General features: G+C 38.8%; 2 protein-coding genes across 2 annotated transcripts in view; one reads left to right on the top strand and one right to left on the bottom strand.

Moving 5' to 3' along the window:
• Positions 1–3,782: 3,782 nt before the first annotated feature.
• LOC134317824 (uncharacterized) lies at positions 3,783–16,557 on the bottom strand. Its single transcript, XM_062998551.1, has 9 exons — positions 16,333–16,557; positions 15,595–15,691; positions 15,337–15,508; positions 14,666–14,808; positions 12,744–12,920; positions 10,804–10,920; positions 9,560–9,646; positions 6,146–6,293; positions 3,783–5,519 (listed from the first exon to the last, which is right to left on the bottom strand). Exons 1-9 carry the CDS (start codon positions 16,344–16,346, stop codon positions 5,497–5,499), a joined length of 978 nt encoding a protein of 325 aa, XP_062854621.1. The 5' UTR covers positions 16,347–16,557; the 3' UTR covers positions 3,783–5,496.
• A 1,948-nt stretch (positions 16,558–18,505) lies between these two features.
• The window catches only part of si:ch73-236j9.2 (solute carrier family 35 member E2A), a 49,304-nt gene continuing 42,198 nt past the window's right edge, over positions 18,506–25,611 (top strand). The window contains exon 1 of the mRNA XM_062999174.1: positions 18,506–18,661. The gene's annotated coding sequence lies outside the window, so the exon portion shown is untranslated. The remainder of the gene's footprint in view (positions 18,662–25,611) is intronic.

Here is a 25,611-nt window from a genome sequence, read left to right as displayed (position 1 = left end):
ACAATCCCACCCGCACTCTTAGGTCTTCCTCAGCCTTCCAGCTTTCTATTCTTTCTGTCCGCCTATTTGTCGACTATGGGTGCAAGGGCTTTTTGCCACTCTGCCCCTTCTCTCTGGAACACCCTCCCAATGCATATTCGTACTATCGATTGTTTCTCTACTTTTAAATCCCAACTTAAAACTCACCTCTTCAAGCTAGCCTACTACTACTCTTTCAAACTTGATTGGTACTACTACCCCAATATTTGTTTTATAGTGATTACATTTGACTGTTTAGAGATTGTATTGATTTTATTGTATTTATCTTTATTGATTTTTCTATTAGATTTTAATGGTTTATTGATGTCTGTTACTTTCTTGCTTTTGTAAGGTGTCCTTGAGTGTTTTGAAAGGTGCCATAAATAAAATGGATTATTATTATTATCCCAAACTACTACTGTACTAAAAGTTAGTATTAGTTAGTCCACTTCTAATGGGTTAATTTGTTTTCTGACACACTATGTAGAACACAGTTTGACATTTAAAAAGGAGCTTTTTATTACAGCTGATAAGTGCTAACTATCTAGCTTGCATCTGTAAAATCTCTAAGTAATGTATTATATAGTAGCCAAAGTTGTTGAAATATACAATAATAACTGTAATTTTCTTGTTAATGTTAGCATAGAGCTAACAGGCTGGTAGATAGCAGGCCAGCTAAGTGTTGATGAAGTAGTTCAAATGTTTAGGAAGACTTTGTTGTCAAAATTTCATTATCAAATATATGAAGTCTCAAGTGAAGATGGACCGGTCATTTGTAAGGTCGATACAGAATCTGGACATGACACAATAGTGCAAGACTAGTTAGGCCAAAAGGCCAAAAGCCCAAAATTTACTGATTAAAACAGTAAGTAGCACAGCAGAGTAGCATTTTGTTGTGCAGTGCTAACTACCTGAATCATAAGATATTATTTATGGATAAACATTGATGTCAGCAGCTCATTGACATTTTAACACAACAGCTTCCTAGTTTGATTTCCTAGTCTGTTATTCTGGCAGACATTCCAGTTCTCACCAACAGCAAACAATACATTTATTAATTGTCTGTTTTACCACTGCTTCATCCTGTTTGGGGTCACTGTGGGTACAATTTACCAAGCAAAAGGTACGAAACAACCTGGTTTAAACCAACAACATTTTACTGGTTAGATCAAAAGTTGTTAAATCATGAATAAAAACATTTATTTTGAAAACATTTATTTTCTGACTAACTAATGAAACATGTTAAAAGAGTTACTAATATGCATAAGTTAAAAAAATAAAGCATAACAAGCCAGTAACTGATAACATGTGAGGTTCTCTGTATTGGTCAAATGAAAAAAAAATAGTGGTGGATCACTGATTGCATATTTTGCATCTGCTTGATCTGTAACCACTCAAATCTCCCTCCCTATATTAGAGTGACAATATTACTTAAGATCATAATATAACACACCTAAAATGATTCCTTTTAGCTTTTAAATACTAAAAGTTTGTTAATTTGGACAGCCACACATCACTGTATAAAATTAAAGCTTTTGAAATTGGGGTACTTTTTTAGTATGCAGGTGATTGAATCCCATAAGAAGTCAGGGTGATTAATCTATGACACTCCATTAGTTAAATTCATCAGATGAGTAGCAAAACTAAACCTGGGTGACCTTATATATTACTCATTAATAAAACAAAAGCAGCTGTGCTAAGACTTTTTGAGAGAGAATTAAGTACACAATTATTTTTATTCTTAAGCTTTGTAATTTATCTTTGCATTAGAATATTATTTTCAACACATTTCAAGAAGAAATTCATACATTATTTAAAATACAGTTTAAGAAGAAAATGTCTTTGTGACTAAATGGGAGAAATGGACACAATATGACACAGTGAATGATGCCTAAGGATTGACTGATTTACCTCTATGTACAGTGTATCACAAAAGTGAGTACACCCCTCACATTTCTGAAGATATTTAAGTATATCTTTTCATGGGACAACACTGACAAAATGACACTTTGACACAATGAAAAGTAGTCTGTGTGCAGCTTATATAACAGTGTAAATTTATTCTTCCCTCAAAATAACTCAATATACAGCCATTAATGTCTAAACCACCGGTAACAAAAGTGAGTACACCCCTAAGAGACTACACCCCTAAATGTCCAAATTGAGCACCGCTTGTCATTTTCCCTCCAAAATGTCATGTGACTCGTTAGTGTTACTAGGTCTCAGGTGTGCATAGGGAGCAGGTGTGTTCAATTTAGTAGTACAGCTCTCACACTCTCTCATACTGGTCACTGAAAGTTCCAACATGGCACCTCATGGCAAATAACTCTCTGAGGATCTTAAAAGACGAATTGTTGCGCTACATGAAGATGGCCAAGGCTACAAGAAGATTGCCAACACCCTGAAACTGAGCTGCAGCATAGTGGCCAAGATCATCCAGCGTTTTAAAAGAGCAGGGTCCACTCAGAACAGACCTTGCGTTGGTCGTCCAAAGAAGCTGAGTGCACGTGCTCAGCGTCACATCCAACTGCTGTCTTTGAAAGATAGGCGCAGGAGTGCTGTCAGCATTGCTGCAGAGATTGAAAAGGTGGAGGGTCAGCCTGTCAGTGCTCAGACCATACGCCGCACACTACATCAAATTGGTCTGCATGGCTGTCACCCCAGAAGGAAGCCTCTTCTGAAGTCTCTACACAAGAAAGCCCGCAAACAGTTTGCTGAAGACATGTCAACAAAGGACATGGATTACTGGAACCATGTCCTATGGTCTGATGAGACCAAGATTAATTTGTTTGGTTCAGATGGTCTCAAGCATGTGTGGCGGCAATCAGGTGAGGAGTACAAAGATAAGTGTGTCATGCCTACAGTCAAGCATGGTGGTGGGAATGCCATGGTCTGGGGCTGCATGAGTGCAGCAGGTGTTGGGGAGTTACATTTCATTGAGGGACACATGAACTCCAATATGTACTGTGAAATACTGAAGCAGAGCATGATCCCCTCCCTCCGGAAACTGGGTCGCAGGGCAGTGTTCCAGCATGATAATGACCCCAAACACACCTCTAAGACGACCACTGCTTTATTGAAGAGGCTGAGGGTAAAGGTGATGGACTGGCCAAGCATGTCTCCAGACCTAAACCCAATAGAACATCTTTGGGGCATCCTCAAGCGGAAGGTGGAGGAGCGCAAAGTCTCGAATATCCGCCAGCTCCGTGATGTCGTCATGGAGGAGTGGAAAAGCATTCCAGTGGCAACCTGTGAAGCTCTGGTAAACTCCATGCCCAGGAGAGTTAAGGCAGTTCTGGGAAATAATGGTGGCCACACAAAATATTGACACTTCAGGAACTTTCACTAAGGGGTGTACTCACTTTTGTTGCCGGTGGTTTAGACATTAATGGCTGTATATTGAGTTATTTTGAGGGAAGAATAAATTTACACTGTTATATAAGCTGCACACAGACTACTTTTCATTGTGTCAAAGTGTCATTTTGTCAGTGTTGTCCCATGAAAAGATATACTTAAATATCTGAAGAAATGTGAGGGGTGTACTCACTTTTGTGATACACTGTATTTGTATTTTGATTAGGGATACCTGTAACCATGACTGTTATGTTTTTGTTTTTCAATTTCTGTTTGCAACATATGTTCTAATTTTCTCTGTGACTGAATACATACCTCAAATATGTATCTCTTGCTGTATGTAAACATTTCAATAAAAATGTGAGTTTAAAAAAATAAAAATAAAATAAAATACAGTTTAAGTCAAACATTTTTATAAATATTGGGACGGTATATGATTTCTGCATTTGTTCTTTTGTGGGAATGAAACACTTCTTCATTACAATTTCTGCAAATAGCGTGTATATTGGGTAAAAAAAAATAGACATACAACTTAAAATATGAACTTGCTGGTATTTGATTGTGTAACTCAGTATTGTGGCATTGGCTTTTGTAATTCCTTGTTTGTGATTATGATTGACTATACCTGGTGACTCTGCAGTTTCATTTAAGTACATGAAACAGTGAGAAGGAAAAGCCAAACTGTGATCTTGTGCAGAAAGAAAGTTATGAATGGACATTTTAAACTACTCCAAGAATTTATAAACTACCATTATTTAAAAGCTGTTGCACAACAAAAAGAAGTCAATTAGAATGAACAGATCATGAGCTTCTGTCCAGCATGACAGTCATAGTCAAACATACTCACTTACATAAAATTTGGAGGCCATACCACCAAGTAAAATGTACACAACCAACTGTAAAAAACTGCAGCAGATTTTTGGAAAACACAATAATGCTATAAAAGTACTCCTTGTTAAGAAAAGTATGTAATCCAATCATTCAGTCACATAAAAAAACATTATAGAAATCTCTAGATTTTCATGACATACATGTGCCTTATGAGTGCATGTAAACTTTTTTTATTTACATTTAAAACAACTGAAATCAAAAGTGCTGCATTTAAATTTAGACCTCTGTCACCATGAATGCGATATATACACATATAGTTTTGTACATTTTAGGCACTTGGCTGCAATATATTCAAATAAATAAAAGCATATAAAATCACAGTCATTAGTTTAAAAGAAACATTCTGTTAAAGTAATTTGTTGTTAGCTACACAATAACAATGATTAAAAAATAAGATTTGTCATTGTTTGCAAAGCTAATATTTTAAAGCACAGTGATAAACATAAACAGATTATGTGGCTAATTTGTTTTTGTTCCTTGGCCCTGCAGCATAATTGATTTTGCACTTAATCCAACCTGACCAGGTTAAGAAAAGAACAGAGTTTCAGAGTATTTGTTTCCTTCACTGATTAAAATAAATTGAGTCAAGTTAAGTTAAATTAAAGATAAATTAACTGTGAACTGTGTGCTTTTAAATGCACTGCAATTTAAGCAGTTGAGTTGGAATTGGCACAAGTTTTTAGACATGTGTCATCCATTATCCCTGATGACACTATAATCTATGAAAAGACTCAGATTCCACACTGTTATCATACTTCTGTCATGGATAAACCAAGGACAGAAAATATTTAGAAGCCAGACCATAATGAATGGTAATCAAATACCTCCGAACTAGGCACTAGTTAAATGGGAGAATCTGCAACTGTTATTTTAAATAAAATCTAAACTAGTTTGTAAATGTTCTAGTCAGCAATGCTGTTTTATCTAAGCATTTAGTACATTTTAGGCAGTAAGTGCTCTCAAATTTGTTCTATTGCATCCAAAATTATAAGTTTATAAAATGTACCACAAGCTAAACTTCTGTGTTGTTTGCTCACGATCACTTTGTGTCTAAAACTAATTTCAAAACTCTTTTTCAGTGATGAACGTAGCCAATAAAAGTTTCGGAAGCCAGCACTAAGTGCATTAGTAACAGCAATATTGAAAACATTAAAAACAAATCGGGCGCATTGTAGTACTTCAGGCTGGCTGGTCTTAGCGCAGATCTCATGCTAGACCTCCACAGAAGGATTTTCACTGCCTGTCTGAAGCAAACACTAAAAAGAAAGATAAAGACACAAAATGATCAAACATTACATACATTCTGGAAATAGAATGAAAATTAATTCCTTTAAACACTGTTTTAAATTCTAGAGCAAATCTGTTGCTCGGGTGGCACAGCTATGTTTAATAGCCTGGTCAAGTGCTCTACAGACACAACTGGCAGTGTCTGACAGAGAAAAGGCCAAATTAAAAGTCAACAGCAACATTCACTGCCTGGTTGAAAAATACAAAGAGCATTGCGTGTTCCTCCATACAGCTGTTTGTGTTAAGACTCTCTGCAGGAATCTGTCTGCTGGTGCTAGCCAACAACGCTCCTTGGCTAGCATAATGGTTGTGCATGCAGAAAAAAGTGCCACAGGGAATTGGATATAGGGAATTTAAACAAAAATGGAAAAAGCTGTACAAACTTAACAATCACAGGGCACCTAGAGTATTTCAGAAACATATCAGATACAAAGACAACTCGTATTAAAAAACTTATTTCTTCAAAACCACAGGGTAACTCTGACCATTTTCAGTTACATACGTCAGAGTAACATGAATGGTTTTAAGTTTTTACCCCTTAATTTCCTATCATGTTTCTCATTTTTCTGTGTTGAAAATGGAGAATAGCTCTTACTTCTCTCATGCAGGCCTTGACCAAAGCTGCGATACAGGCGGAACAGGCTCCAGAACAGCACACCTTTGATGGTCACTGAGATCACACAGCCTGTTATCGCAGCAGCCTCCAGTGTGAAAGTCTTACTTTGTCCCCACTCCGAAATGATCTGTGTGGGAAAAACTAATTCAGTCCACAACAAAACTTCTAAGAATTTAGTCAAATCCTAGTCTCGCAGAGCTATACCCCCATACTGCACACTACTGTACTGTGTTATTTTTGCACCTTAAATGGTTGTTACACATTATGTAGCACACATAACGTGGTTTAGGACACAGACAGGTAGTCACTTTCAAATAATGCGTGCATTGTTTGTATGAAGTATAAAGTTGTATATCAGAAGCAAAAACAGATGTGCAAATCTTTCAATCATTCGAAATACTGCTGAACCAGTTCTTCCACAAAATTCATCTTATAGTTTTTGTTTCAATTATTCAAAGACTTTTCCAGAAATAAATAAGGAAGGCTTCAGAAAGCCTTTTTACTTCTTATTGTAAACTTTTCCTCAGATATAACCTTGTTCAGACTCTTATCAGCTCTGCAATAAATAAATTTACCCTAATAACTACAGTATAATAAATTCACACTACATTGTGCTCACAATTATCTGACAAATTGTACTCCTAATGATTAATTTTATTAATGAACACATGCACCGTTTTCAGTCAATCCAAAATGTTATTAAACCTCAAGCTTGTTAAACGTTTAACAAATGAAACGTTTTGTCATCCTCAGAGGAATATATAGGCATGCAGAATTTCTTTTCCAACTCACTTGTTTATTCCCAATTTTTAATGTACAATGTACATGTACACCCAGGTAACTAAAAATGATAAACAACATTTTTTGGCCTTTCAAAAATATTCAGTGACTATATTAATCATTGTTCCTTTCAGTAATTAACACAAGTCTTTCATACGTTGAGTCAATTTCTTAAGGATTTCTCAGGTGAGGAAGAGGGTCAGGTTTTTATTTGTTCATCTTTGAGGCCTTTAACAGCCCGAGTGCTAACAGCAGCCCGAGTGCTAACCAGAACTAGAAAGTTTGATCATATTAGTTCTGTTCTATCATCTCTACACTGGTTGCCAGTTAAATTCCGAATTAATTACAAAATAAATTTACTAACTTATAAAGCACTACAAGGTCTGGCTTCACAGTATGAGTGAGTGAACTTGATTACTGCAACCCATTTGATTAGTCTTTTCAAACTAGGGGTATGTGGCTCCGGTCCTGGATGTCTGGGGTCTGGACAGTCTGGTGCTCTTATGTTCGTCAGATTTGCTGGTGCTGCGTGTTGGCTTCTGGCTGCATCTGATTTCTGACCTCTAGGACCAGAGCTGCCCACCCCAAATATAGACAAAGGCACAGAGCTTGGGGGTTCTTGGTTATAGAAACTTGTGGTGATCAGGGATGTTGGGTTGTTGTCGTTCTGCCTCTCTAGTCCGATCACTCAGGTTTGTTGACGGTGGGGGAGGTGGATGCTGATGTCCTGTGAAAGCCTTCATGACTTTGTTACCTGCTCGCTCTCCCTTTTAGTTATGCTGTAATAATTAGGAGTGCCGGAGTCTAAAGCTACTCTCTGCAAAACTGACATTTTACTCTTAACGATTTCACATTTTAACTAGATCTTCTGTCGTTTTACCCCGAGGCTGAAGACTGCACATCAAGACTGCTGTGCCAACAATGCTGCTCCTGCTAGATGTGACGGAACCATGCACCAAAAATGTCAAGAACTCACTACGGACTTTATCACAGACAAATAATTCCAAAACTCCAATTATTTGTTGCTGTATGCATTATGTATTATTTGTGTAAATCCTATTTATTCAAATTATTCTCCAGGCCACCCAAGGAGGTTGGGTCCCTGCTGAGTCTGGTTCCTCTCAAGGTTTCTTCCTGTAATTTTAAGGGAGTTTTTCCTTGCCACTGTTGCCCTCGGCTTGCTCAACAGTGGTTTTTGGTCTGTAGGTCCTGGATTCTGTAAAGTTGCTTTGAGACAATGTTCATTGTAAAAAGCGCTATACAAATAAAATTGACTTGACTTGACTTTGATGGCTAGCTAAGCAGTGGGGTACTTGGATCCAAGTAATAGAGCACCATCCTGCAAAAACATCATAGTCTTTTGAATGCTGCTGACTTCTTTCTGTATACTGCTTGTACTGTATATAGTATGTTCCAGAAAATGGCAGTAGATTTGGTAATGGATTAGCAGCTCATACAGTACCCCTCCTCCACCATGTTGGCACCTCTCAAAGTAGTGCCTTGTGTCCATTAGTAATCACTTTCATTTTATCTGTCCACTTCTTCTACTTATTGTTTCAGCTGTTTCCCTTAGGGGTTGCCACAGTGAATCATCTTTATTATGCCCTGTCCTGAACATCCTCCTCAGTCACTCCAACCACCTGAATGTCCTTTCTCACTGCATCCATAAACCTCCTCTTCATCATTTTGTACAATAATTTAGTTTAAAAAATCTAGTGCCATCTCTTCTTAACATGTCTGTGCCTCTATTGGTATGTCATCTGGGCCAACTGCCTTTTCACTTTTCATTTTCTTTATAGCTGCCCTCACTTCCTACTTGCTAATCCGAACCACTTCCTTTCTCTACATCATTCAACCTTAAATTAGCAGCTCCTCAAACTACTTATTCCACCTCAGTGCACTCTCCTTATTTTTCAGCACATACGTATCGGCATCAGCCTTTCCAGCTTTGTTCCTGTCTGGCCAACAGGTACTTTTTACCTTCCTCAGTGACCAACTACTTATACAGCTTGCCATACGCGTTTTTTACCTTATACTCCTGTGTACTCTATTTGTCTCTTTGGGGATCCTAGTTCATTTTGCCAACCTCTTCCTTCTTAAACTTACCTGCAGTTCCCTCATTCCACACACAGTCTCTTTTTCTTCCTTCCTCTGTCTAGACATCACACTAAGTGCCTTCCTAGCTGATTCTCTTACCACCCCTTTACTATCATCCAGCACCTGTCTCACCTCTTCTCTTAATGTCCTAGCGCTGCCTTCTTCGTATAACCTCCTCCATCCAGTTCTTGGATCTGCCCTCACTCTCTTTCTTCTCTTCATCTTCAAAGACAACTCACAGACCACCATCTGATGCTGTCTTACTACAACTCTCGCCTGCTACCACCTTACAGTCTCAAATCTCTTTCAGGTTGCATCTCCTGCACAGGTTATAGTCCACCTGTGTGGACCATACCCCGCTCTTATGTCACCCTGTGTTCCTCCTTCTTGTTAAAATGTGTATTTACTACAGCCATTATATATTTTTTCACCTTTATATGATGTGTTTACCACATTAGGCCACATACTCCTTAATTACACAAATACATAACACCTGCATTACATTTTAAGTATTACCGTGTACAGGAGGTAGATGAAATAAGCCAGCTGAGGCAAGTTCAGTAGATAGAAAATCCAAACTAGAGGCTTCACTTCTTTTAAAACCTAAGAACAGGAAAAAAAACAAGCCATAGTTAATTAGCAGACCATAACATACCATTTTTTTACATTTGACAGATGTAGAATGCTAAGGATGAGAGGTACGAGCTGTGGCCCATCCTGAAATGTGTATTACTATTCACAGACCCCACCTTAGCAAAAACCTTATAAAGTGGGGGTGATTAAAACAGTCATTTGAAAGGAACTTGCTATGTCCGTTACAATAAAATTTAAGATGATAAACACAGTTTAACACCCAAACTGTTCTTATGAGTTTATACATTGATAACTGCTGCCATTTTTTATTTAAAGGAAAAATTTACCATATGGCCAAAAGTATGTGGACACACCTAATTACTGAGCTGAAGCGTTTCAGCCATCCACACGCACATGCTAAGAGTGTATAAAATCAAAATTTTTCACAGTGACAAATGTTCTGTTTTGTTGACTACAGCAGAAAACATCACATCTTCGTGTCAGTCATTGAGAGTTGCTATTTCTAATGACACGGCAGCTTTTGAAAATATCACCAGATGGCACTAGAGACATTTTAAGTAATTCATTTACTCATTGTGACTTCATCCTGGTGTAATACCTCTTTGACTAATTCCTATTTGTAAAATTATTTTAACTTTTTTTAAACATATTGTGTAGGCTAGAGAAACACAGTACTTTACAGTACCATTGCATGCTGTATCTTAAGCTCTAGACCTAAAAAGTATAGCATTATGTCATGGCTAAAGGTAACAAATGACAAAACAAAATACAAATTTGATGGATAATACACTGTGTACATTGTCCATGAAATATTGGATTATAGAAGTGCACAAACTGTAATTAGGTTTAGGATTTATTTGAACTAGAGTGGAGTAAAAGCTCAATGCTAAACAGCCTCAATGTATCTTACTCAAATGTTAAGTACACTCAAACTGTTATGTACATGAATGCCTACTGTGTACATGTAATGCTAAACAGCCTCAGTGTATCTTACTCAAATGTTAAGTACACTCAAACTGTTATGTACATGAATGCCTACTGTGTACATTCCTGTAAGATACCTTATGGATGGGACTTAAGGATTACAGTTTGTTTGGGAGTGGGGAAGAACTACTGCTACAGTTTTCTTTCACTTTTTTGTGATAATGCAGTCCTAATTTACTCACAGAAATAGCTCCAGTCGCAGCAGTGATGCAGGCCCAGGCGACTCCAATTCCTAGAATAATGGTGTGGGTGTAGGACACAGAGGTACCTGAGGTAAGGATCAGGATGCACAGGCACAGCTAGTAAATGGAGTAAAACAACACATTTAAATAGACATTTCAAAATGTCAAAAACAGGCAAAACTGCTTTTGTGCTGATTGTATCTTTGTTTTCTATGGAGCATTCCTGCATTCCTGCTTACTTGCGCTAACTTGCACACTGCACAGACTTGCCGGTGACCTTTCCAAAATGCCGCCAATAAGAGATTGTTTATATGACGTAGTCTAAAATAAAGCACAGAGAGAAACTGATTCTCACTGTTTCACTACAACCTGAACTGTTGTATCCTACTTTACATTAGAAACTTGGTGGTTTCTCATTGTAAGAAACCACAGCTTAACAACTAGAGAGATGTGAAATTGAGAGAACAAATTTGCATTTTAGATAGCAATCCTGCACTTACTAATACTGGAATTACTAGTTGTAGCTTCGTAGCCATACAGAATTGCATGTAAATAAACTGCTATTACTGTCAGTCAATATTGTCAATATTATGGTTTGTTTTTACGTTTTTTATTGCCAAAAATGGTGCTGCCTAAAAAGTTTAATGTTATTCCTATCAGACAAGAGAATCTTTGTGTTGCTAAAGTCCTTGCTGATTAGCAAATTCCAAGCATTCTACCTTATGTATTTTACTAAATTGTCATTTCCAACCTGACACTCTACCATAAAGGCCTTGTATTTTGAGTGCTGCTAACATGGTTATCTGTCAGGTTCTCCCACCTTTTAACAAAGCTTCTAGAGTGACCAATGGGTTTTTCTTATCTTTTTGCCACTTTTTTTCCATGGGAAAACAATACACACATGATCTTGAAGAAAACAGGATTGACGACCAGTCAACCTGCTTCAATTGCTCTGACGTCTAGTTCTGATGCCTGTGTGCGCATTGTAGGTGTTTTTGACAGTGGACAGGAGATAGCATGGGCACTTAGATTGGCCTGCGACTACACAGCCCCATACATAAACGAGTTTAATGTACTGTGTGACACATTTACCTCATGCCCAGTATTAAAATTATTTATTTCTATCAGACACCACTGCCTGTATGTCATCTGGCATCAATGACTCCCATCAATGTCCAACAACATGTTGGTGGTTTGTGGCTTGTCCCTCCTTGGGCCACTGTTGTTGAGTACTAAGCATGGCTGCCTGAGCACACCCATTGTTGTTTCTGAAATACTTTACCCCAGCCATCTGGCCATAACAATTTGGCCCAATCAAGGGCATTCAGAGACTTGCCACAAAGCCACTCCACAGAAAAGTTTTGGCTGCTGAAAAGTTAACTATTGCACCGGTATGTGTCTGTGTGCATAAGAGACAGGGTTTTCTTCAAAGATTTTCCTTTATGTGGGCGCATTCATTCATCCATCAATTCTTACCAATTTCCCCTCCCCCATTTGGCAACCTCCAAAGTGGGCTGTCAAATGGCTTTTAATCAACAGTGGCTTCTCACTTAGCACCCTGACATGAAAGCCACTTTTAAAAGTATTAAAAGTATTATGTTGTGGCAAAGTGTAAACTGTGGGCCTTTCCAAATTGTGTTCAATTAATTCAAATTAAAACAGATGGACACAGAGTTCTAAACATATATCAAGGTTAATTAAAGCCAATAAGATGCACACAAACACTGTCATTATGTGGGCAAAAATGGCAAATATACAAGTCAAAATGCAATGCACAACAAAATAATGTGTGCAAAAGGTCAAGAGGTGTGAACACTTTTTGAATTTACACCTTTATGTGATTGTGTTATGCCTGAGCTTTTTCTGCCATTATGGATGAGCTTGTGTTATGCCTGAAATAAAACAATTTTAAAATTATGTAATAAAATTAGGGTAATAACCTGGTCCTGGAGATCAAAAGTAACCATTGAAAAGCAAAGGTTCACTTGGAAGTATTGTTCCTGGAGGCTCTCCAAAGCTCCGCCCACCCTAAAGGCCATCATGTTGGGCCTTCTGATGAGCAGCAAGCCACAAATCACATGCAGGCCACCAACAGACAGAACACATACAAAACGCACCTAAAATACACAAAAAAATAACAACATGAGAACCTGAAGACGTTTAAACTAAATTACAAATAATTGGTAAAATATCAAAACAGAACACAGTGACTTGTAACCTGTAATTTACAGGTAATATATTAAAAGCAGCACATGGATATTTGACATTTTACCATATCAGCTTAATTGAACAGAACACATTTTTAAAATGTTGGGACCAGAGCAATGACCAAAACATCTGTTTAGAAATATTCCACAGGTGATGCTATGTCTTTGGAAGTCACTCTTCTATGAAAGCTGGACTACTGCAACTCCCTTCAGGCAGATCTTCCAAGGTCCACAATTAAAATTCTGCAGTTGAATCAAAATGCAGCCTCCCACTGCTGTGCTCTATTCAACGGTTTCATGTAGCTGCCCACAATTCAGTTCAATTTAAAATAATGATGCTTGCCTACAAAGCTAAAAACAGACCAGCCCCCACCTACCTTAGAGAACCTATCAAACCCAATTCTGTACCATGCAACCTTCAAGCTTCAAGTCTGGCTCATCTTGATCCACCAATCTCAACAAAGAGAGGCATTAAGGCTCTTTTCTGTAGTAGCACTCAGGTGGTGGAATGAACATCCCCTGTCTGTTCGAACAGCTAAGTCTCTTGCCCTCTTTAGCAGACAACTGTAGACCTACCACTTCACTGCGCACTTAAAAGACTACACTATCAATAAATGTTTTTCTACATTTACTTTTGTTCTAATAGGGTTTTAACAGATTTGCGTGCGTAGGCTGTTGTTTATTTGTACTAGAATAGGGAAATGTTTTTTGAGGAAGTCACTCTGCTAAATGCTAAACGTTAATGTGACCTTTGAATACTCAGGCTGCACCAAAATGCTGTATTTATGATTATAACCACATGGGACACTTGTCAATGAACAATGTACTGCTGCATTTACAAAAGCAAGTTTAGACTATATGTAAAGCAAAACTCATATGTTAACAATGTCTCTGGGCTTAAGTTCAACTGAGATGGATTGAGGTCCACAACTGAAATTGTTTTTGGAACTTATAGATGTTGTGTTCTACAGGCCAAATAGGAAAAGGCCCATCCTGATTGTTTCCAATGCACATTGTTTGTTTGTTTATTAGGATTTTAACGTCATGTTTTACAGCGGAAGACAGATTGACTATGCTAAATCAGGAGAAAAAAAAACATTATGTCCAGTGTCATATACCATTATGATTTGTAAACAGTTGATTTCCTAAAAATGAGTCGAGAAGCTGTCAAGACCCTTTTAGATACTGGTAAAATAATACTGTTATAATACCCGACATCAAATGTTATGACCACCCACGACTGCGTATTACATTTGGGTGATGATACACTTATGTCAGTGTCATAAAGAAGGACTAAAGTAAAACATTATTTACTTCTTTTACTAATAACCCACACACTGACTTCAGAGGATGAGCACTCGTTACAGACACTGTAACAGTATCAACTAACTGGATGGTAATCAAAAGACTTTTGTGCAACGTGCTCATCATGTGCATGAAGCCTGTTCCCATTCTGACATCCTGTTCCATGTCCAACTTCCTCAAATTTTCTCACATGCTCTGGTTGAGCTTTTGAAACTTCTCTCTGGCCAAATTCCATTTTAGGTGCAAGATCTGTTGCACTTGTGAAACCTACAGCTAAAACAAACCGACCAGCCTCACCCAAGGAAGAGGCTTACTGGAGTTCAGTTTTCTGAAGCCAAGATGAAAGTTACCAGTAGCAGGGTATCGTAGACTTTGAGTACGATGAAGTTGACCACAGAGCGCACTATTACCACGATTACGCTCAGCACAAACACAATCAGCTCCTGCCTGTTCTCCTGCAGAATGCCTCGTGTGATGTAGTACCCACAAAACACTGGGGAAACATTAAAAAACACAGACAATATGTTAGGTAAACAAGCTGCTTAATTTGCATAGACATAAATGTTTAATAATTTTTTTAAACCTTAAAATCTATTACTACTGTATTTTGTCACTATTCACTATTCTTTTGAAAAAATCACTATTCTTTTGAATGCTCACAAAACCAGCTGCAGTGCTAAAACCATTTCTGTAGGTACACAATACATGTCAAATATATTTTAATAATAAATAATATGCTCTATTATGTCCAAATGTACTATATTTAAAATCCAAAAAAGGAATTGGATGATAAATCATTATTCGGTAATAATTTTCTACAAAGCATTATACAATTAAAAATATATACACTTACATAAAGATAGTTTGGCTGTCTAAACAACTGCCAAAAGTGAAATTAAACAAGTTTTATATGTGCTCTTTATAGCACCATAAAACCGGTTAAAATTATTTTTGTAATAATTTACACCAATAGATATTTAAAAAGCAGGTTACATTCTACAGAGCACCTATACTCCCTTACAGATGCTCACAAGCTGGATGAGGGAGACAGTCAAGTCATCATTGTCACTGCCCTTCTTCCAGGACTCTCTGTTGATGTTGATAACAGTGAGGATCAACAGGGCCATCAAGGAGACCACTGTAAAGCAGTAGTAGAGCTTCACCAAGCAAGGGAGCTCCGACCACCGTTTTATCTAAAAAGTACACAGGATATAAGGTGTTAAATGGAATGGAAGAAGGTAAATTAACATTACCATGTCTCCAAATTTGGAAGACTTACTGGTCCACATGGTGTGGGTAGCAGATCCCTGTGCCTCGGTGTCAGGTTTGGAGAAGGGAGTTCGACACTCTGTTGATGCTGAGGCACCAGCAATGGACTGCAAAATCGATGGTGACAATAATCTGGTAAATGCTAATCTAGTTGCTAAAATAAACAACGTAGTAAAAATTTTTATGGACTTTTGACACAGATGCTAAAATTACAAAATACTAGGAAGAGTAGTCTCCCTGATGGCAGCATATATCTCTTTAAATTTTAACAAACCTCCGTATCAGTGGTGCCTTTACACATATAGAAGACAGGTCTTCTCGTTCATCATTAGTGCCTAATCTTACAAATGCTCTTTTAACCCAACGGACACGAATTCCCTCTGTGACCTTTAAAACATTTTAGGGAAAGTCAAAAGAGTGAAGCCTGTTACAGATGCTGGTCGAAAAGACATGATCATGGACGAATGTCTACATATTTTTGACCATGCAGTATTTATTTGCCTGTTTTACGAGAATCAGAATAACTTCCTTTTGAATTCTTACGTTTTACAGTCTAAACCCGAATTGTCATGTGCTCTCTAAGCACTTGCGCAAAGTTAAGTGATACATAGTAACTTCTGCAGCCTACCTAGTGGACTATATGGTTAAATACAACCTATTTGGGTTGATATCACTGTTGTGCTTAGCCTGCTGCTAACAACAGTTTGAGATCTAGCATCGCAACAGTTGGATTTTAATGCGGACTTACCGAGTTTCGTCCATTGCAGCCGGATCGGAAACGCTGATGGCGATTTCTAATCATACATTACACTGGTCAAGTAAACCCAAGCGTCGCCTTCATCTTGACAAACGTAAACGCACGGAACATGGGCGGGGCCACAACAACACTACTCTACCAACAAGCACAGGCTGCGTCTAATGTCACACTTTATTCAATAAATAGTGCACTAAATTCTAGTTTGGCTATTTTTATTCAGAATTATTATTGTGCAATATCCAGAGTAGTCCTGAAATAGTACTTTTAGTCCTAAAAGTACACTAAAGTGGGTAAGTGTCCAATATCGTAATACACAATTTAGTGTGTAGGGCTTAAGCATTAAGATCGAAATTAAAAACAGCCAGTGACGTTGGATGCGCTTTTCCTATTTTAGTTTTATTAATGAATAATTATTCCCGTGTTTAGAACAACACATAAACATAAAAGTATTTGTTAATATTTGCTTGAGTTCAAAACCAAATGCATTAATATTGCATACTTTGAGAAGCTATTATATCATAACCTTTTCGGGCTAGTTTTTCTAATATCCTAAAATATGAAATATATTCTATTATATTCTTTTAATCTTATAGTATGTTTAAATGCCTCTTAAATGGGAATGCCAGTAAGCCATAAAGCACTTTTCAGTGTGCAGAGCGTAGGGAGTAATGTTATTTCGGACACAGCCAGTGACCAACGGGCTCTTCCAATCATTTCTGTGTGAAAAAAGCCACTTTAATAAAGTTGTATATTGATAATGTATTAATTATGATATAGTTTTAACAACAAATAAGTACTGGCACGTTGTTTTAATACATCACCAAATAAAAAAAATGTAAAATGTAAAAAAAATTATTTATTTAAAATGGTGAAATATCATAATAACAACAATTAAAGCCGTACTGCGCAAAACCGCGCAGTTAGAAATGATAAAATTGAACACTGCCCTTTTACCAAGGCAGCCACAGTAAAGCAGCCGACCAAAGCCGAAATGCATTTATTTCTCATCAACCGCTTGTCCTGGTCATGATCGCGGCGGGTCCGGTTCCACTGGGCTGTAGTGTTAATTTTTATTTTTTATTTTTATTTTTATTTTATTTTTTTGTTAATTAAAGTTATAACAACCACAAATCAGAAGAACGTTAAAACAGTATGGAACTGCTAATTTTAAAAAGGCAGTGTTGTTTTACAATTACCAACTGTTTATGGATAAAAAGAACACAGCTGTAGGTATTTGTAAATTACCTACCTAGACCACCACCAACCACATGTGCACACGCACACACACACCAGCTTCATGAATACACATTGCCACGGTGCCACCAAAACTTGGTGCCAAGTTTAAGCATAACCATGATCTTCTGTCTAACTTTTTTGAAAACCAAAATATACTCACCATAAGAAATGCAATTTAGATATTAAACACGCTGTTTCATAGATTTTAAATAGTAATTATTCTCTAGTTTTGAAAATGACATTTTAAAAATATTGTTAAACGCTGTTTTTTATTCCTCTTTTGTAAGAGTCCTTTAGAGTCCCCACTACAGATGAGTAATATTGGTTAATTTAGAATCAACAACAGTCCTGTCGTCTGAAAGCCAGCTGTAGAATAGGACGTCTGACATACCACATCAGACTACAAGATGTTACAGAATGCAGCAGAGTGCAGGACAGAAGAAATGCATTAAATTATTTATTTTCGACGTTTCCTATCATCACTTCGCGCGTTTTCAATTTTAAAATATGTTGAATGGTATTTTATTTGTTTGTTATATATTAGTTAAGTTAATTTATCTGTACCTATATTAGAAATGCATTAAATCAACATTTACAATTCATATTTTTTTTATTCCGCGCAAAAGTGCGCAGTTTTAAAATACAAAACACTTTTTCCTTTAAAGTAGGCAGTCTCTGATTGGACGATTTTTAGTACAACAAATGCTTTCATACACTAAATGTAGTCTGCTTTGTAGCGTACAGAACCCTTTGTTTTGTTCCTTCTCTAGTGCACAGAGGTAGGGAAGTAAAGGGCCATTGAGGATGTTAGATGTACAGCATCGGCACTGACGCCGTCGTCAGAAGGGAAGTGCAGTGGCGGTGTGGTTAGTTCTTAGTATGAAAGCGAACTAGAGCGGGTCAGATTTGAATATAATTTATTAAACATGTAACTGTGCAGTTCACAGCTGTTTTATTGGATTTAACAACGCGGATAGACGGAGCTCCCCTATAATTTATCTACACAATGCTAAAGTGGTGCAGTTTGTTGGAGAGCTCATTTGATTTGAACACTGTCACTTTAGCATTGCCAATGTGGCAAAAGGTAACATGCTTTATTCTGTTTTATTTATGAGTTTAGTCGAATTCTGTTATTTGCTAATGAATTTAATTAATTAATTTGGCACATCATGAAGTTCAAAAGTAACGTGACTGTCCTCTCATATTGTCGATGTGGAAAGTATACACACCAGACCTGCAATTTTCTGATTTCTTTTACCCGGTAACCGGACTGTCATTAGTCGACTGAACCGCTTATAGCGCCCCATTCATTATAAAACACATGAAACAGTTCATTTCAGCAAGTATTTAATCAACGGAGGGTGACAGTAAACGTGGCAGCAAAGCAGAACAAAAAGAGGATCATAAACAATAATCAGTAACTGCTAATCAGAATGCTAATCAGAATTGACTCCATATGGACATTAAACAGCTTTCTGTTGTGATTTTATGTTTAATAGTTTTATTGTTAAAGTTTTTTCTCCTGTTTGGCTTAGTGCTTTCAGTAAATGAAAACACGTAAGAAAACGTGTATATATATATATACAGTACAGTGGGGGAAATAAGTATTTGATCCCCTGCTGATTTTGTAAGTTTACCCCCTTACAAAGACTTGAATAATTTTTATGGAAGGTTTATTTTAACAGAGAGAGACAGAATATCAACAAAAAATCCAGAAAAAAAACATTAAATAAAAGTTATAAATTAATTTGTATTTAATTAAGGGAAATAAGTATTTGATCCCCTACCAACCAGCAAGAATTCTGACCCCCACAGACCGGTTATGTGCCCATGAGGCACACAAATTAGTCCTGTCCCTGTATAAAAGACTCCTGTCACAGAATCAGTTTCTTCCGTTCAAATCTCTCGACCACCATGGGCAAGACCAAAGAGCTATCAAAGGACATTAGGGACAAGATTGTAGACCTGCACAAGTCTGGAATGGGCTACAAGACCATCAGCAAGAAGCTTGGTGAGAAAGAGACCACTGTTGGTGCGATAATTCGAAAATGGAAGAAATACAAGATCACAGTCAATCACCCTCACTCTGGAGCTCCATGCAAGATCTCACCTGGTGGGGTAAGAATGATTCTGAGAAAGGTGAGGTCAGTCCAGAATTACACGGTAGGAGCTTGTCAATGATCTCAAGGGAGCTGGGAGCACAGTCACCAAGAAAACCATTAGTAACACACTTCGCCGTAATGGATTGAGATCCTGCAGTGCACACAAAGTCCCTTTGCTCAAGAAGGCTCATGTACAGGCCCGTCTGAAGTTTGCCAATGAACACCTGAATGATTCAGAGAAAGCTTGGGAGAATGTGATATGGTCAGATGAGACCAAAATTGAGCTCTTTGGCATCAACTCCACTCGCCGTGTTTGGAGGCAAAGAAATGCCCGGTGGGGATGGTGTTCTTGGGGTCATATCCAGCATTTCTCTGCTCCCAGCTCCCTTGAGATCATTGACAAGCTCCTCCCGTGTAATTCTGGACTGACCTCACCTTTCTCAGAATCATTCTTACCCCACCAGGTGAGATCTTTTCTGGATTTTTTGTTGATATTCTGTCTCTCTCTGTTAAAATAAAGTCTTTGTCAGGGGGTAAACTTACAAAATCAGCAGGGGATTAAATACTTATTTCCCCCACTGTGTATATATATATATATATATACAGTGTATCACAAAAGTGAGTACACCCCTCACATTTCTGCAGATATTTAAGTATATCTTTTCATGGGACAACACTGACAAAATGACACTTTGACACAATGAAAAGTAGTCTGTGTGCAGCTTATATAACAGTGTAAATTTATTCTTCCCTCAAAATAACTCAATATACAGCCATTAATGTCTAAACCACCGGCAACAAAAGTGAGTACACCCCTTAGTGAAAGTTCCTGAAGTGTCAATATTTTGTGTGGCCACCATTATTTCCCAGAACTGCCTTAACTCTCCTGGGCATGGAGTTTACCAGAGCTTCACAGGTTGCCACTGGAATACTTTTCCACTCCTCCATGACGACATCACGGAGCTGGCGGATATTCGAGACTTTGCGCTCCTCCACCTTCCGCTTGAGGATGCCCCAAAGATGTTCTATTGGGTTTAGGTCTGGAGACATGCTTGGCCAGTCCATCACCTTTACCCTCAGCCTCTTCAATAAAGCAGTGGTCGTCTTAGAGGTGTGTTTGGGGTCATTATCATGCTGGAACACTGCCCTGCGACCCAGTTTCCGGAGGGAGGGGATCATGCTCTGCTTCAGTATTTCACAGTACATATTGGAGTTCATGTGTCCCTCAATGAAATGTAACTCCCCAACACCTGCTGCACTCATGCAGCCCCAGACCATGGCATTCCCACCACCATGCTTGACTGTAGGCATGACACACTTATCTTTGTACTCCTCACCTGATTGCCGCCACACATGCTTGAGACCATCTGAACCAAACAAATTAATCTTGGTCTCATCAGACCATAGGACATGGTTCCAGTAATCCATGTCCTTTGTTGACATGTCTTCAGCAAACTGTTTGCGGGCTTTCTTGTGTAGAGACTTCAGAAGAGGCCTCCTTCTGGGGTGACAGCCATGCAGACCAATTTGATGTAGTGTGCGGCGTATGGTCTGAGCACTGACAGGCTGACCCCCCACCTTTTCAATCTCTGCAGCAATGCTGACAGCACTCCTGCGCCTATCTTTCAAAGACAGCAGTTGGATGTGACGCTGAGCACGTGCACTCAGCTTCTTTGGACGACCAACGCGAGGTCTGTTCTGAGTGGACCCTGCTCTTTTAAAACGCTGGATGATCTTGGCCACTGTGCTGCAGCTCAGTTTCAGGGTGTTGGCAATCTTCTTGTAGCCTTGGCCATCTTCATGTAGTGCAACAATTCGTCTTTTAAGATCCTCAGAGAGTTCTTTGCCATGAGGTGCCATGTTGGAACTTTCAGTGACCAGTATGAGAGAGTGTGAGAGCTGTACTACTAAATTGAACACACCTGCTCCCTATGCACACCTGAGACCTAGTAACACTAACAAATCACATGACATTTTGGAGGGAAAATGACAAGCAGTGCTCAATTTGGACATTTAGGGGTGTAGTCTCTTAGGGGTGTACTCACTTTTGTTGCCGGTGGTTTAGACATTAATGGCTGTATATTGAGTTATTTTGAGGGAAGAATAAATTTACACTGTTATATAAGCTGCACACAGACTACTTTTCATTGTGTCAAAGTGTCATTTTGTCAGTGTTGTCCCATGAAAAGATATACTTAAATATCTGCAGAAATGTGAGGGGTGTACTCACTTTTGAGATACACTGTATATAATGTATATGTATATGTATATACAGTGTATCACAAAAGTGAGTACACCCCTCACATTTCTGAAAATATTTTATTATATCTTTTTATGGGACAACACTATAGAAATAAAACTTGGATATAACTTAGAGTAGTCAGTGTACAACTTGTATAGCAGTGTAGATTTACTGTCTTCTGAAAATAACTCAACACACAGCCATTAATGTCTAAATAGCTGGCAACATAAGTGAGTACACCCCACAGTAAACATGTCCAAATTGTGCCCAAAGTGTCAATATTTTGTGTGACCACCATTATTATCCAGCACTGCCTTAACCCTCCTGGGCATGGAATTCACCAGAGCTGCACAGGTTGCTACTGGAATCCTCTTCCACTCCTCCATGATGACATCACGGAGCTGGTGGATGTTAGACACCTTGAACTCCTCCACCTTCCACTTGAGGATGCGCCACAGGTGCTCAATTGGGTTTAGTCCATCACCTTTACCTTCAGCTTCCTCAGCAAGGCAGTTGTCATCTTGGAGGTTGTGTTTGGGGTCGTTATCCTGTTGGAAAACTGCCATGAGGCCCAATTTTCGAAGGGAGGGGATCATGCTCTGTTTCAGAATGTCACAGTACATGTTGGAATTCATGTTTCCCTCAATGAACTGCAGCTCCCCAGTGCCAGCAACACTCATGCAGCCCAAGACCATGATGCTACCACCACCATGCTTGACTGTAGGCAAGATACAGTTGTCTTGGTACTTCTCACCAGGGCGCCGCCACACATGCTGGACACCATCTGAGCCAACCAAGTTTATCTTGGTCTCGTCAGACCACAGGGCATTCCAGTAATCCATGTTCTTGGACTGCTTGTCTTCAGCAAACTGTTTGCGGGCTTTCTTGTGCGTCAGCTTCCTTCTGGGATGACGACCATGCAGACCGAGTTGATGCAGTGTGCGGCGTATGGTCTGAGCACTGACAGGCTGACCTCCCACGTCTTCAACCTCTGCAGCAATGCTGGCACCACTCATGTGTCTATTTTTTAAAGCCAACCTCTGGATATGACGCCGAACACGTGGACTCAACTTTTTTGGTCGACCCTGGCGAAGCCTGTTCCGAGTGGAACCTGTCCTGGAAAACCGCTGTATGACCATGGCCACCATGCTGTAGCTCAGTTTCAGGGTGTTAGCAATCTTCTTATAGCCCAGGCCATCTTTGTGGAGAGCAACAATTCTATTTCTCACATCCTCAGAGAGTTCTTTGCCATGAGGTGTCATGTTGAATATCCAGTGGCCAGTATGAGAGAATTGTACCCAAAACACCAAATTTAACAGCCCTGCTCCCCATTTACACCTGGGACCTTGATACATGACACCAGGGAGGGACAACGACACATTTGGGCACAATTTGGACATGTTCACTGTGGGGTGTACTCACTTATGTTGCCAGCTATTTAGACATTAATGGCTGTGTGTTGAGTTATTTTCAGAAGACAGTAAATCTACACTGCTATACAAGCTGTACACTGACTACTCTAAGTTATATCCAAGTTTTATGTCTATAGTGTTGTCCCATGAAAAGATATAATGAAATATTTGCAGAAATGTGAGGGGTGTACTCACTTTTGTGATACACTGTATATATGTATGTATATATATATATATATGTATATATATATTTAGACATTAATGGCTGTGTTGAGTTATTTTCAGAAGACAGTAAATCTACACTGCTATACAAGTTGTACACTGACTACTCTAAGTTATATACAAGTTTCATGTCTATAGTGTTGTCCCATGAAAAGATATAATGAAATATTTGCAAAAATGTGAGGGGTGTACTCACTTTTGTGATACACTGTATATGTACAGGGGTTGGACAAAATAACTGAAACACCTGTCATTTTAGTGTGGGAGGTTTCTTGGCTAAATTGGACCAGTCTGGTGGCCAATCTTCATTAATTGCACATTGCACCAGTAAGAGCAGAGTGTGAAGGTTCAATTAGCAGGGTAAGAGCACAGTTTTGCTCAAAATATTGCAATGCACACAACATTATGGGTGACATACCAGAGTTCAAAAGAGGACAAATTGTTGGTGCACGTCTTGCTGGCGCATCTGTGACCAAGACAGCAAGTCTTTGTGATGTATCAAGAGCCACGGTATCCAGGGTAATGTCAGCATACCACCAAGAAGGACAAACCACATCCAACAGGATTAACTGTGGACGCAAGAGGAAGCTGTCTGAAAGGGATGTTCGGGTGCTAACCCGGATTGTATCCAAAAAACATAAAACCACGGCTGCCCAAATCACGGCAAAATTAAATGTGCACCTCAACTCTCCTGTTTCCACCAGAACTGTCCGTCGGGAGCTCCACAGGGTCAATATACACGGCCGGGCTGCTATAGCCAAACCTTTGGTCACTCGTGCCAATGCCAAACGTCGGTTTCAATGGTGCAAGGAGCGCAAATCTTGGGCTGTGGACAATGTGAAACATGTATTGTTCTCTGATGAGTCCACCTTTACTGTTTTCCCCACATCCGGGAGAGTTACGGTGTGGAGAAGCCCCAAAGAAGCGTACCACCCAGACTGTTGCATGCCCAGAGTGAAGCATGGGGGTGGATCAGTGATGGTTTGGGCTGCCATATCATGGCATTCCCTTGGCCCAATACTTGTGCTAGATGGGCGCGTCACTGCCAAGGACTACCGAACCATTCTGGAGGACCATGTGCATCCAATGGCGGTGCCGTGTATCAGGATGACAATGCACCAATACACACAGCAAGACTGGTGAAAGATTGGTTTGATGAACATGAAAGTGAAGTTGAACATCTCCCATGGCCTGCCAGGGCTCTAGACTAACGTTTTGCACTGGTTGCACTGGTGCACCTAACTTTTTTTCTTAGGTGCACCAGCACAAAAGTTAGGTGCACCCAAATTTTCGACCGCATCGCATTTAACACCGCAGTTTTACAGGTTCACTTTTTTTTTTTTTTTTTTTTTAATCACTGTCCATACAGGCAATATTGACTTGTAAATAACTAACAATCTGGTCAACATGGTTTCGTCTGATGATCTGTTTGCTGCTGCCTGCCGCTGAAAGGCAGTGGGGAGAGGGGACACTTGGGCAGTGCATTTATCGAGGCATGTAATGTGTTTTATAGATGCATTGGGCTTTTTTAGCCTTTCAATTCAAAATGTATTAGAACCAGTCACAAATATACTATTGCCGGCCACTGTCTTCTTTACAGTTAATTATAGTATTACAGACTAATTATAGCACACTTATAAAAATGATAAAAATAATAGAGTAAATGTGTATGTATGTGTGTATATCTATTTATATGTGTGTGTATATTTAAAATGATATGTATATGTTTGTGTGTGTGTTAGAGTGTAATCTTAAATGCAGTGCATTATATTATCGGCTTTACTGTATCTTTTACACAGATTCCCAAAATCGCTTGCGGTGCACTCACTGCGTATTTTGACTACATGTATTGTAATATATTTTGGTCTTTTAGTTATTTTTATATTTTACTTAACGAAAATATTGTCGTGTTTTTACTTTCACTATCGCGGCACTTTACCGCTAGCATTAGCCCCTTGCTACTGTAGAGGGTCGGCTCACCTAGCCGCTGTCCGGTGGGGATGCTGCGGGTCTTTTGCTGTGCGGTGGTGGAGGTGTGGGAATAAAGGCACACGGC

Source organism: Trichomycterus rosablanca, chromosome 7 (assembly GCF_030014385.1).
Source record: "Trichomycterus rosablanca isolate fTriRos1 chromosome 7, fTriRos1.hap1, whole genome shotgun sequence".
NCBI classification, from domain to species: Eukaryota; Metazoa; Chordata; class Actinopteri; order Siluriformes; family Trichomycteridae; genus Trichomycterus; species Trichomycterus rosablanca.
Note: the sequence above shows the minus strand (reverse complement) of the source record. Positions and strands in the feature narration are given on the sequence as shown.